The sequence below is a fragment of the Mustela nigripes genome, unplaced genomic scaffold, assembly GCF_022355385.1.
Source record: "Mustela nigripes isolate SB6536 unplaced genomic scaffold, MUSNIG.SB6536 HiC_scaffold_148, whole genome shotgun sequence".
Classification (NCBI taxonomy): domain Eukaryota; kingdom Metazoa; phylum Chordata; class Mammalia; order Carnivora; family Mustelidae; genus Mustela; species Mustela nigripes.
This window is the reverse complement of record NW_026739562.1, coordinates 8,707,706-8,721,519: the sequence shown is the minus strand read 5'-3', so window position 1 is coordinate 8,721,519 and position 13,814 is coordinate 8,707,706. Positions and strand designations below refer to the sequence as shown.

At 39.5% G+C, this 13,814-nt stretch overlaps 1 protein-coding gene across 3 annotated transcripts in view; it reads right to left on the bottom strand.

Annotated features, from left to right (window-relative positions):
* LOC132008427 (centriolar satellite-associated tubulin polyglutamylase complex regulator 1) overlaps window positions 1-13,596 on the bottom strand; it is a 187,921-nt gene extending 174,325 nt beyond the window's left edge. For 2 of the 3 annotated variants that reach the window (XM_059387035.1, XM_059387036.1), the window contains exon 1: window positions 13,322-13,596. In XM_059387035.1, coding sequence (XP_059243018.1) covers window positions 13,322-13,581 — 260 coding nt within the window. In that variant the 5' untranslated portion in view covers window positions 13,582-13,596. The remainder of the gene's footprint in view (window positions 1-13,321) is intronic. The other variant, XM_059387037.1, reaches the window with a different exon arrangement.
* Between the last annotated feature and the right edge of the window lie 218 nt (window positions 13,597-13,814).

The following is a 13,814-nucleotide window of genomic DNA, read 5'->3' as shown; positions in this document are numbered from 1 at the left end:
CTCTAACTCTAAGGACAAAACGCTGAAAACCTGACTTCAAAGACAAAGAAGAGGTGGTCAGGTAAAGAATATCAACTTTCAACTCTATTTCTAAGCTTAATTCTTCACCTTCCTTACTTTCCAAATCTGTTGGTTAAATACATTTATTCATTGTGGAGTCAGTTTTTTTTTTCCTTTTTCTTTTTATTGAGGTATAAGTGATGTGTAACATAATAGTTTTAGGTATACAGCATAATGATTTGGTGTTTGTATATATTACGAAATGATCACTACAATAATTCTAGTCAACATACATCACCACACATAATTACAATTTTTTTTCTTGTGATGACAACCTTTAAGCTCTTTCAGCAACCTTTAAATATACAATACAGTATTATTATTATTATTTTTTAGAAGATTGACTTTTTTTTATAAAGATTTTATTTATTTATTTGACAGACAAAGATCACAAGGAGGCAGAGAGACAGGCAGAGAGAGAGGAGGAAGCAGGCTCCCTGCTGAGCAGAGTATACAGTATTATTAACTACAGTCACCATGTTGTACATTACATCCCCAGGACTTACTTATTGTGTAACTGGAAGCATGTACCTTTTCCCCACCCTCACCATTTCATTCACCTTCTTCCCCCTCAGTTAAAAATAAGCTGAACCCAGTTTATTTTTAGATTCTACATATCAGGGGTGCCTGGGTGGCTCAGTTGTTAAGTGTCTGCCTTCGGTCTAGGATAATCCCAGGGTCCTGGGATTGAGCCCTGCTTCGGCCTCCCTGCTTAGCAGGAAGCCTGCTTCTCCCTCTCCCACTCCCCCTGCTTGTGTTCCCTCTCTAGTGGTGTCTCTTTCTGTCCAAAAAAAAAAAAAAAAAAAATCTTTTAAAAAAAGAGATTCCATATATTAGTGAGTTCATATGGTATTTGTCTTTCTCTGCCTTATTTTAGCATAATGTCAAGGTCCATCCATGCTGTTGCAAATGACAGAATTTCCTTCCTTTTTATCGCTGAATAATCCTTGGAGAGTCATTTTAAGACCATCTAAATGATCTCAAGACCACTCCCACCCTGACTGGGAATTTCTGTAATTGTGAAAAATGTTACCTATAAATTGCCTTCAAATACACTAAAATGTTTGCCTATACTAATTAAAATAATGAGATTTTATTATATTTTATAAATATATAATTAAATATTTATCCATAGTTGAAGATCAATAAATTTTTTTTACGATTCAAGTATTTTCAAAGATCTCAGAACAGTTTATTGATTAGGTATAATACCAATAATGCCTGATGGATAAATGTGGCTCCGTTTCCCACCTTGCGTCTCTGCCCTTGATCCCCGCTTCTGAAAACAGGTGCAGTAAATCATCCTTTCCTTCTCCTGGGATCTTCCCTCTCTCCTTCTTTAATGGCTCCCTTTCCTTCAACCTATACACATATTCAAGTCTCTCCATCTAAAAAAATTTAAAACAACAAACTCTACTCTTGCTATCACCCCCTCTCCTTTCCTGGTCAACCAGAGTTCGGGGGGGGGGGGGCGGATGGTGAGGTTACCCATTGTCTCAACTCCTTCACCCTTCCCATTTATTCCACCATCTAGGAAAATCTGGCATCCTGCCACACTACTCCAGTGAAACTTCTCACCTACTGCCACTAACAACCTCCTTCGCTGCTCTTATCTTGTTTGACCTCTCTGAGGCAACTGATACCACTGAACACTCCCTCCATATTGAAACTCTCTCCACCCCCAGTTTCTGCAGCACCACCTTTTCCTTGTTCTCCCAAATCTTTTACCAATCACTCCCAGTCTCAGAAGATCAATATCTTTATTTATTGTAAAACTAGCTCTCTGGAGACAAGATTCAGTTTCCTACAATGGGTCTCTAAGTCCCAATCCAAGAAAAAAAAAAATTGGCAGCAAAGTTACCACCAACACCCAGCAACCAACACAATTATAAAGAACTAAAAACCTATCGTTATATGAGTTCACTAAAGTGTAGAAATGGACTATTCTGATTAGTTGGAAATGTTTACAAAGAGGGAGGTTATATAAGATAAATGACAAGAGACATGGAGCTAAGAGAAAAAAAAAAGAAGAATGAGTAGAGAACAGGGATGGGAATGAAATACCTCTGCACTCTAATTTGGAAAGGTAGAGATAGGGGAGAAAAAGTTAAAACTTTTTCTCCAGGACATCCATGATTCACCTATGAATAAGGGTAATTAGCTACCAAAAACACACCTCACTCTCAGTGGGAGAGACTTCTCCACTGTAAACACTAAGTATGCCAGATTATTGTTTGCATCCCCCAAAATCTGTGCTCCTATTCTTCTTGCACATGATTGTCTGGCTGAACTTTAATTCCTAGGCTCCTTTGCAATTAGCAGGGGCCTTATATTAATTTCTCATCTAGGAAATGTGAGCACAAGCTGTGTTTCTAACTTCTGCCTTACTTGCTTAAGAGGCGTTTATCCTGGAGCCCCTCCTCCCCTTAGCCTTTTTCTGTTGGCTGGAAATGGCTATAACTAAGGCATTCTAGGAAATCTTGTGTCTCCAATCTTATGAAAATACCAACAACAGAAGAAGAGATGTCAGTGATAACCTTGTTGTTAAAAAGTATAAATTCTTGGGGTGCCTAGGTGGCTCAGTGGTTGAGTGACTGCCTTCAGCTCAGGTCATGATCCTGGAGTCCCAGGATCAAGTCCCACATCTGGCTCCCTGCTCAACAGGGAGTCTGCTTCTCCCTCTGACCCCCACACCCTCCTCATGCTCGCTCTCTGTCTCTCTCTTGCAAATAAATAAAATTTTAAATATGTATATGTGTGTGTGTTTGTGTATATATATACACATATATTTACATATATATAAAAATTCCTGGGGTGCCTGGGTGGCATAGTTGCTTAAGCACCTGACTCTTGGTTTTAGCTCAGGTCTGATCTCAGAGTCATGGGATCAAACCCCACATCAGGATCCGCTCTCAGCAGAGTCTGCTTTCTCTCTCCCTCTCCCTCTGCCCTTCCCCCCACCTCCACTTTCCCTCTGCTTCTCTCTCTCAAATAAGTAAATAAATAAATATTTTAAAAAGATATAAATTCCTCTTTGGTGTCCCTTTTCTAAACATAACAATCAAAGCTGTTTTTATTACTCAGTTGCGTTTAAGAACTTTCCACTTGGAGAACCTTATGTCAGGTCCTTCAACAATAATTATTTTCTCTTAATTACTAGGAAATGTGATAAGAAAAAGTTCACAAGGTGAGAAAAATCAACCACTTCTTTTCCTTGGAAGTGTATGTCTCCTTTAGAAATATGAAATCACAAGCAAATATTTGCTGGAAAGGCAAAGGTCAAAACAGTCCGTATGTCCAGACATGGCAACAAAGGTTAGCAAGACTCCATAGGCTGTTCATAGGCATAACCTTGATGAGAAAAAAGGCAGGACCATTGTCCCATTTTCTTCTACTTATAGATTGACAATGCTGTACCAAGCCAACCTTTGAAGACAAGGCAGAAGACCAACTATACATGTAGGACTTTGTAAGTCAATCATGCATCTAAATATCAGCTTTGGTGGCCTATAGACTATCAAAAAAAGACCACTTTAGATCTCATTAAATATTTTAGGATACTTGATATATATTAATTAATTCATCCTCTCAGCCCCCTGTGAGGTATGTTTTATCAACTCCATTTGTTGAGGAAATTTGATCAAGGAGAATAATAATAGCATTTTTCTATTTACAAAATACCTTCCTTATAAAGAGCACCACATGTTTATCTTCTCAATCTTCTAACATTCCTGTGAGGTAGGTGGTAATATTACCTTTTCCTTTCTCATAGGGAAAATGCTATGGCCCAAGGAGCTTGATGACTTACTCACGTAGTAGCCTGTATTTTATCCACTAACTAGAACATACTGCTTGGGATTGACACTAGACCATGGATTCAAGTTTGAACTGCACATAATTCAAAAGTGTCAAGCTTCTAGTTTTCTCTATAGCCATCTTTCAACACATCACATTCCAAAAAGGATTCGGGTCATGCTTGTTGTTTAAGCTCATGTGTGCGCTGTTTATAAAGCTTATTATCATTTCTCTAAATTGAATTATTTAAGGTTTGTCTAAATGCCCGAAAGCTAAATTATTTTTTGTTTACTGTCTGTGCACTAGCATGTAAATGATGTCATCAGGAATGTACAAAACTCTTAGACAAAGCTGCAGGGCCAATAAAAGCAACCTACTTTGGGAAAAGTGCATTTCTCCTTCTTCCTTTTTTTTTTTTTTTTTGAAGTAGGCATCACATAAAAAAAGATGACTCATTAAGCCCAAAAGAGTTGACTCCACCATGTGAGGGCTTCTTATGCAGTCCTCTACAAAGAGACCTGAGTGGCAGCATGAGGCCTCCTCTTCTGTGCATTTTCCTCCAGGCAGAATGTGCATTTGTGTGGCTACATACACAATTATAATCTCCCCTGAAAGGCAATTCCTTCCATATGACAGGCTGAACAGTGGCCTGAGTGCTAGCCTCATGTTGCCTGTGCAGTTAACATGCTGAAATTCCAGACACATTTAATCTCTCCTTTCTGAGAAACTAAGATGGGACAGAAGAAGGGAAGCTGGAAAAAACTCCACACAGAGAGAAAGGAGGCCAGCCCAAGCGCCCAAACTCACTTTCTCATGGGCTGAGCTTCTTTGTGTGTTGTCTACTTACGTGTCAATTTGCAGGACTTTGGGGCATGAGAACCATGGAGCCGACTGGTTCTGGCAGCCTCTCCATTTGACAAGCAAAGCCAAAGACATGTGGCCTTTGGTACATTTCACATTCAAAAGTGTTATTGTTTCAAACATGCCTATTTTAAAATACGTAATTTTCCCATTTAGCACGCGTTGTGTGTAAGTTGGTCACAGGAGTTCTGCCACCCGATTAAAAAAAAAAGGCAATAGCCTCAATGCAGCCCTGTCCCTGCCAGATACCTCTGTTTACTGGGGGCCAGTGGGGCTATCCCAGGTGAGAGAAGTCTGAATTTAACAAACACCTGATATGAAGACCTGGGCACAAACAGATTTCTGTCTGAGATTACAGAAACTGAAGCTTGTGTTTTATCACAATTACCTGTAATCTCAGGGCCAGATAATAGTATTAACAAGACCTTGAGCTACACAATAGGACAGCTGGAAAAAGGCTCTTACTCTCCAAAGAATAGTGCTTTTAAAAAGCTAATTCAATGAAGAAAAAGAAAGGGCTCTGAAAGTGCCTTCTCAAACAATATTTACTTTTACTGGGTTCCTGCTAATCAAACAAAACTTAGTCAAAAGCTTTTATGAAAAATACATTTGATGATTTCAGCAGTAATTGCTTTGTTCAAAGAAAGGTGCTTAAGAGAAAACATAGCTAATGGGATCAGTAATTTGGTAAGTTCAGATGTTTGGGAAAATCCCTCCTCTCTTTGATAAATCATTAAAATTCTGCTCAGATAAATGTGTTTTGACTTGAAATTCCAATCATAGAATGAGCTATTTCCTAAGGCCCCTGGGGAAGTGGTGCAAGGGCAATCCCAGCTCAGAGAACCCAGAGATTAGTTTGCAAGGGTAATTCCAGTCTTAATCAAAGCATATTACCCTGCCCAACTATAGTTGGGATCTCCTGGAGATGCCCCAAAAGTGTACAAAATGTCCTTCCTTCTTAAAATACCACTTTTTAAAAATGGGTTAAATCTTACTGTTATGTAACCAAAAAAGCTGAAACTATGGCATCAAGCAGGAAACTATCCTTAGGTATAATTAGAGTTTAAAACCAGAAGAATCCAGGGCAGATCTTAATCAGTGTTCCTCTTTTTTTTTTCCCCATCCATGGAAGGAGGGGGAAAAAAAAAAGTCTATCGTCTCTCCATAGCAGGAATTCAGTAATTATTTGTTGAACTGGATTTTTCTCTCCCTTTCTAAGAAAAAAAATTATTCTGCTACTTAAAGCAGACCATTCATTTAACAACTGAGCACTTAATTTGAGCCAAGCAGTGTGGTGGATTTTGGAAATACTGAGAGAATAGACCTGCCTTCGTGGCTTACTTTCTAGTAAGAAACAGACAATAACAAAGGATACGAATAGATAAACAAGATGACTGTGATAAATACTAAAACTAAGAAGGATATGAACAGAAAGACGACTAGAGATAAGCTAATGAATCATTAGTCTCTTCTGATCTACTATTATTATTTTTTAAAACTTTACCGACTCAGCCTCCTAACATTACTCACTTAGCAAACATGGTATTTGTGTGGATAAAAGTGAAGTCCAACTTTTGGACAGCAGTTGGAGGAAAGATTCTAATATTACTTAAATACATAAAGGATGAGGTCAAAAATTTACAGAACCATTTTAAAACTCTAGAATAATACAGAAATCACCTACAACTTAGTTACCTTGAAGAAATGGGAGTGGGTGAGAGTCCAGAACAACATGCCGTAGAATTTACTTGCCCTCTTTTTTTCCCCAGTGAAAATATCACTTGCTCTTTTTTTCCCCCAGTGAAAGTATATTTTTACATCTATCTATTCTATAGCTTACAGAATCCTTGGAAAGATAGAAGAAACAGAGCCTAGGCTGAACTTCGGGAACAACGCCCAAAGGCACATCCCAGAACTGGGCCGCCTAGGGAACTGCTGCCCTGCCATGCTGAGAAACTGCCAGCCAAGCAGGGAAAGCACCAAGACTGCGGCACGCATCCGGTTCACCTGCTCTATAATGACACTGCCTACACGGTCACTTTGTGTTACTGTCATTTGTGAATATATACCATCTCCTCTGTGTGGCTTTAAGTTTCCCAGGGGGGACACTTTGTATTCATGTCTTGCTATATAGAGGGTATTTAGGAAAGAAAGAACAATTCAGAAGAAAGGAAAAGAACAAGAAGTGGTGGAAGAAGAAATGATCTCGTAAATATGCTCATTACTATTTTAAAGTGACCAGTTTTATATATTATAAACCTAGTTTCCAAAGATTCATTAAGTTAGTATAACATCTATAATGTTTTATGTCATTTCTTTTCTGCAACAAAACAAGCACTTTAAAGTCCTAAGAGTATTTCTGCTAACATATGGTAAATAGCAATGTTTCCTAGCGTACGGTTGGGTTTGGAAGTGTCACTAATTATACTCAAACAAAAATAAGTTTTCTCATCAGGATTCATTCAAAAACAAATAAATAAATAGATAAATGATTTTAAAAGTGTCTGGCAGTAAGACAAGTAAATATCATGTGCTTTGATATCAGCAAATACAAAAAATAAGATTAGTAACACTTAAGAGTCGTCTTCATAGAAAAAGTCCTATGTCAGAAGCTCTGCCAAGGCTTGAAGAAATGATATTAACCTCAAGGCTGGAAGGGACTTTATCAGTGATTGTTGGATGTTGTTTTAGTCCAGTGACTCTGAGAAGCAGACACCAAGACAGGATCAGACATGCAAGAGATATATTTGGGGGGAAATCCCACGGGGCAACGGTTGGGGTGAGGGAAGCTGCAAGAGGCTGAGATTGCTGATAGACCACAATTCAGGGTTGACCCTTCAGAGAGAGAGAGAGAGAGAATTTAGACAGCAATGCAATGGGAGTCCTCAAGCCAAAATCACCATCACAGGAATCAGTCATGTATCTTATAGAAGGGGGTCTGTCCTACCCAGCCATTGGCTGGAAGCAGGCTGTGGGAGGTGTGACCTCTGTGTGAACAAGGTGTTAGATTCAGAGCTGGAATTGAACGTTAATTACCCACCCCTCCCATCCCCACAGCAGGACATCTGAGGGACACATTTTGATGGCTGCCACAGATGCATTATATACTTTCTTAAAAAGTTCTCCCTCTCCTTCTGTGCTCTCTCTCAAATAAATAAATATCTTTAAGAAATGGGGAGGGGAAGGGAGCCTGGAGGGCTCGGTCATTAAGCTTTTGTTCGGCTCAGGTCAGGATCTGTCCAGGGTCCAGGTATCCATTGGCCCTGGCATCAGGCTCTCTGCTCAACAGGAGTCTGCTTCTCCCTCTCACTCTTCCTCTGTGTTCTCTCTCTCTCTTTCTCAAATAAACAAACAAAATCTTTTTAAAAATTAAAAAGTATAGTTATAAAATTAATATTTATTAAGCACCTACCCCAGGTGCTCTAAAAGATACCTAACTCATCTCTGTACTCTCCTTTCACAATGCAGACACAATGCAGCCATCAAGCATTGCTCTAAAAGTTTACATGTAGAGTAAGTACTATTATTATCCACATTTTGCCCATAAGGAAACTAAAGCACAGAGAGGTTAAGTCACTTCTTTAAAATCACACAGCTACCCAAACTGCAGGGAGTACTGTCAATAAAACTCTCCCAAATGGTTTATTTTTGTAAGTTATGTTCCTCATTGCCTGCCACTGCGAGAGGAGTCCTGTGGCAAGAGGGGACTGGAATTTTACTATTCCCTGATCCATCCATCTTAGGATGCCCCCTCCTGGCAGAAATGTTAAATTAAGCCCTTGGACTCACTTGAACTTTCTCCTGGATCTATGCATAAGTCTATGCGATAGGGAGCCTCAATTTTGGAGTTGCTCAAGGTATTGACAGCATGGAGTTTTACAGTATGGACTCTGTGTCATTAGACTGCTGCATTAGAATTCTGCCTTCCTGATTACTAACTACTTTTTAAATATCTTTATGCTGCAGTTTCCTCATCTGTCAAATGGAGGTAACAGTTTAAATGGTTGGGGCGTCTTGGTGGCTCAGAAGGTTTAGCATCTAACTCTTGGTTTTGGCTCTAGTCATGATCTTGGGGTCATGGAATTGAGCCCCGGCATCAGGCTTCCTGCTGAGCAGGAAGCCTGCTTCTCCCTCACTCACTCCCCCTTCTTGTGTTCCCTTTCTTGCTGTCTCTCTCTGTCAAATAAATAAATAAAAATCTTAAAAAAAAATGTTACCGTCATGTGCATTAATATATATAAAGCACTTAAAATGTTACCTGGTACATAGTAAGAGCTTAATTCTCTCTCTTTTTTTTTTCTTAGTTCCTAAATAAGTCTTAATTGTTACTGTTAGCTGCTCACATTTGGGGTACCTGTACCCTAAAATTAGATTATTCACATTCGATTTAACATATCTTTCTGTATTAAGTGTGTCATTGTAAAAGGGAGGTATATAATGATAAGTAAAATACAATTCCTGTTCTCAGGAAAATTACTTGCAACTAATGAACTGTGTAAGAGCTCCATTTCTAACAAGGAAGCAAGGATCACTGCCCTTTGTGGGCAAATAAACATCCCAATTTGTCTATTTGTATCTTCTTGGTAGAGAGGGCAAACAGGCTATGGTTTTGAATCCTGGCGTTGCTACACATCATCACCTATGTGATTTCATACAAATTAATTAGCCTTTCTAAGCTTAATTTCCTTATTTGTAAAATGAGATTATATTAATAACTACCAAATGAGACTAACGATACCTACTTTGTGTAGCGGTTGTGAAGAACAAATCAGATAAGGCACAGCACTAAGCATATATAAAATGCTTAAAAATTACAGCTTAAAAAAACTATCCAATTTACTGTAATTCCTCAAAGAGTATAGCCTCCAAAGGAGAAAGACCATCTCTGATTTCCTAAAGTTACCTATTATGTCAACCTAATACCAAACTTAGTGAGAATAAGCAGTTTCCATGGAAACAGAAGAGGTAACTTGGAGCCAGAGTGAAAGCATACACCTCACCAAATTAGGTGGAGTCAAAAATAAACCTCACACCCTCGTGCTTATACTCAGGTCAGCACGTAGGTGGTGTGTTTTGCAAACCTGGGACCAGAACAGGCTGCCCTTCGGCTCTAGAGAGCTTTCCACACCCAACCAGATACACAAACACACCTCAGCCTCTGGCAGAAGCTTCCAATAAGTAGATTTCATAAGGCTGGAAATCTTTCAAGGGTTCAATACTTATTTCATCTCCTTACCAGACTCTCCTCTCCCTATTCAGCCCTCGGCATTGACACAATTTCTATCATTACATTCTGATGACTGCAGGCATGAACATCACTGAGTTGACTCTGTAATGATGATCTGAAGATCCTAAGCCATTTCAGAGTATGATTACAGGTTCCTAATCCACAAAGTCGGGGGGCGGGGTGATCCGTTTACCCAACTGACAAAAGATTGTTTTCTTTACTAATAGTCAAAAAGTCAAATATAAGGCCTGGCTAGCAGACAGAAAGGGAAATCTATAGATATTCATTGAATAGATATTCCCATAATTTCTACCATAATACTAAAAAGAGGTCTTCTGACACACATACCAAGGGGGTACTTAGCTTTGGCTTTTCTGTTTCTGTTCCTGCAGTTTTCTTTCCTCTATGTGTATTTTCTTCTCTAGGCCTATACATGCAAGTGACTTTGTAATTTATAAAAGAAAAAAAAGTAAAGATAAGATAAATCCTCTGAGGTGAAAACCAGGAAATCTTTTCTTAAATTAATCTATAAAGAGTGGTTTTCAATGGTCCTTAGATTGAGGGTGAATACTTCAAAACAGCATCCCTGTAAAAGCGACCAAACTTAATGGATAGGGGTTGTTCTCAGCTAAATGCATTTCAGCAGAGTTGTATGAGTTGATGAACCATGAGGAAACCAGTGAGTAGTATGACCCTGTTTAGGGCAGCATGACTGTCCAGATGCTGAATGGGACAAGGGGTTAAGAGACTTAAATGTGCAACAGAGCCTGAAGAAGCACTTGCCCAGGGCTCAGATGTTAGATGTATAGGTGGACATTGAAGCTTTGAATCAACTTGAGACTCCGATTTTCTTTGTAGATTCATTATCAGCATTGCCACTGAATTAGTCTTCCTTAAAAAGCCACTACGGAGGGACCACCAACTTCTATTTACCAAAGCAGTAGTGTATTAAACATGCCAAGATTCTGAGGTATATTACTTAAACAAAAAACACCCAAGAGACTGAACAATGGACTAGAATTTTCAAATATATTATAGATTCACTGAGTAATGGAGTAAATAAAATCTTTTGCAAAGGTTGTTTGCTAGACATTGCTATTATTCATCTGATATGAAGTTATCTGTGATATAACTATGCCCTTTTGACTAATTAATGAATGTAGTCAGTTAATCTCTCTCTACATATACATATAAGCACATATATATACCCACATACATGTATATGCATATATGTGTGTATATATATATATCCACATATAGATCTCCACATATGTGTGTGTGTGGGGGGGTGTGTATATATACATATGCATATATATATATCTTTTCCACATATATAGCTTTATTACCACATATATATATCTCTTTCCATATATATAGATTTAGAAAACCAAACAGCCCTTAAACTTGGTAAAAAGATGCTCAGTTGCATAAAAGAAATGTACTTTAAATCTAGCATGGGACTAATTGCCACTTAATAGGTTGAAATCACTCAAAAATTTGATGTATTTTGTTGAAAAGACTGTGGGGAGACAGACATTCTTACATTGCTAGTGGCAATGTAAAATGGTACAACCTCTATGGAGGGCAATTTGGTAATATCCAACAATATTTAAAAATGCATATTCCCCTGACCTACCAATTCTACTTTCTCAAATTTGTCTCTACAGATATACTAGTAAAGGAACAAAATTGCACGTTACTCAGTGGGGTATTTTTAGTGATAGCAAAAGGCTAAAAATAACCTGTCTACCAATAGAGAATTGGTTAAATTATTTAAATACTATGTAGCTAAGAAAATTTTTTTTAAAGAAGGAAGCTTTCTAAGGCTGACATCTCACTAAAATCTATTAAATGAGTAAAGTGTGCACTATACTCTCCCTTATGTACATAATAAATGAATCTGGAAGGATACACAGGAAACCAGTAATAATGGTTACTGCTGTAGTGCTAAGGGTGGAGAAAAACTGGCAGATGAGGGAAGGGCGGGGGAGAAGACTTCACCACAAACTTCTTCATATTTTTAATCCAATTTCCATAGTACCAATTAAAAAATTTAAATTATAACTGTTTATCATTTTTAAAAATGTTATAGTATATCCAAACTATTAAATATTATTCAGTGATAAAAAGAAATGGGCTATCAAGTCAGGAAAAGACATGGAGGGCCTGAAATGCATACTGTTAAGTAAACAAGCCAGTCTGAAAAGGTTACATCCTGTATGACTCCAACTGTATGACATTCTGGAAAAGTAAAACTTCACAGTCAGTCAAAAGGATCAGTGGACACCAAGGGTTAGGGGGCAGGAGGAAGGATGAATGGGTAGAGGGCAGAGGATTTTTAGGGCAGTAAAGCTACTCCACATGATACTATAATGGCAGGTACATGACCTGGAGAATTCAAAACCCATAGAATTGTACAACACAAAGAGTGATCCCTAATGTAAAACATGGACTTCGTTAATAACAATATATTAATATTGATTCATCAGTTGTAAGAAATGTACTACCTTAATGGCAGGTGTTAATCATAGGGGAAATTGAGTGAGCGGTAGAGAATAGATGGGAACAGCTCTATGATAGCTGCTCAATTTTATGTAAACTTAAAATTCCTCTAAAAAAAATAAAGTCTGTGATTTTTTTTAAATGTATGTGCATAGTTGTATGTATACACACACACACATACATCCTCTTTTCACCCGGCAAAGGCCTTACACATCGAAGGTGCTCAATAAAGTACTACAGCTACTGCCTCAGTGATCAAGAGCTCAAGCTCTGGAATGAGCAGATTAGCTCCTGATTCCAGCTCTACCGTTTTCTAGCTGTGTGGCCTTATTTACCCAAGTCACCTCTTTAGCCTCAGTTTCTCCATCTGCAAAATGGACAAAAAACACAGTGGTTCCTCCTGGGGCTGTTGTGACGATCAATTTTAAAAGTGCACACAAAATGCTTGGCATTGTGCCTAACGCCAAAGAAATGCTCAAACATGTTAGTGGCCGCTGTAAAGGGGAAATGATGGTTCACAGAATGACTGAGTTGGCACTTCGGGTTCCAAGGTTACTCCACCAGCAGCATGATCTATAATATTCCAAAAGGGCCCCCAAACTCTCAGCTCCAACCTATCCCACTTCGAACACAATCCACATTGCCTGAGCCCGCACACCTCACACGCCCTTTGACCCCCAACGCTGTTTTCCCCCTGGCTCGGCCTTGCACTTGCAGGCCCCGGAATGCCCGCCTCCCCCCCTACCCCGCCCTTCCCGGCCCCTCCCTATTCCACCCCGACCCCCGTTCCCACTCAGCCCCCTCCCCTCCTCCTCCCCAGACCCGGGCCTAATCGTCGGCTCTTCTTTCCTTCTGCGAAGCTGAAGGAACTCCTACCCAGATACTCGTAGTCCGGTAGGGCTAGGCGCTCGGGACTCAGCATCCTTGGACCAGGGTAGCTTCCAAGCTCCAGCACTCCGGCTTCCGGAACCCAGGTCGCCGGCTCTCTTCCGTTGCCACGGCAACCACGCGGCGGGAGGAGGCGGGAGGTGGAGGGGGGTGTCACGCAAACAGTCTCCGTATCGCAACCCTAAGCTGGCCACACCGGTTCCGGCAGGCGTCGCTTCGCGGCGGTGGAGGTTTCTGAGGACTGCCATTCTTGAGGAGTTGGTTTTAGAGGAATTTGAGGTGGAGCATTCTTTGGAATCTCTCACATTTCCCGGTGTCGAAAAAGGACTGCGAGCCCTCCGCGGGCGCAATTTCTGAATTTCATAACTACGATTCCTACTTTGTACAGCTGTTCCCCTAACTCACAATAATAGCTCCCACCCCTAAATTCCCATAAACACTTAATGTCCCATGACCTATTTTTATCTCTTTATTATTTACT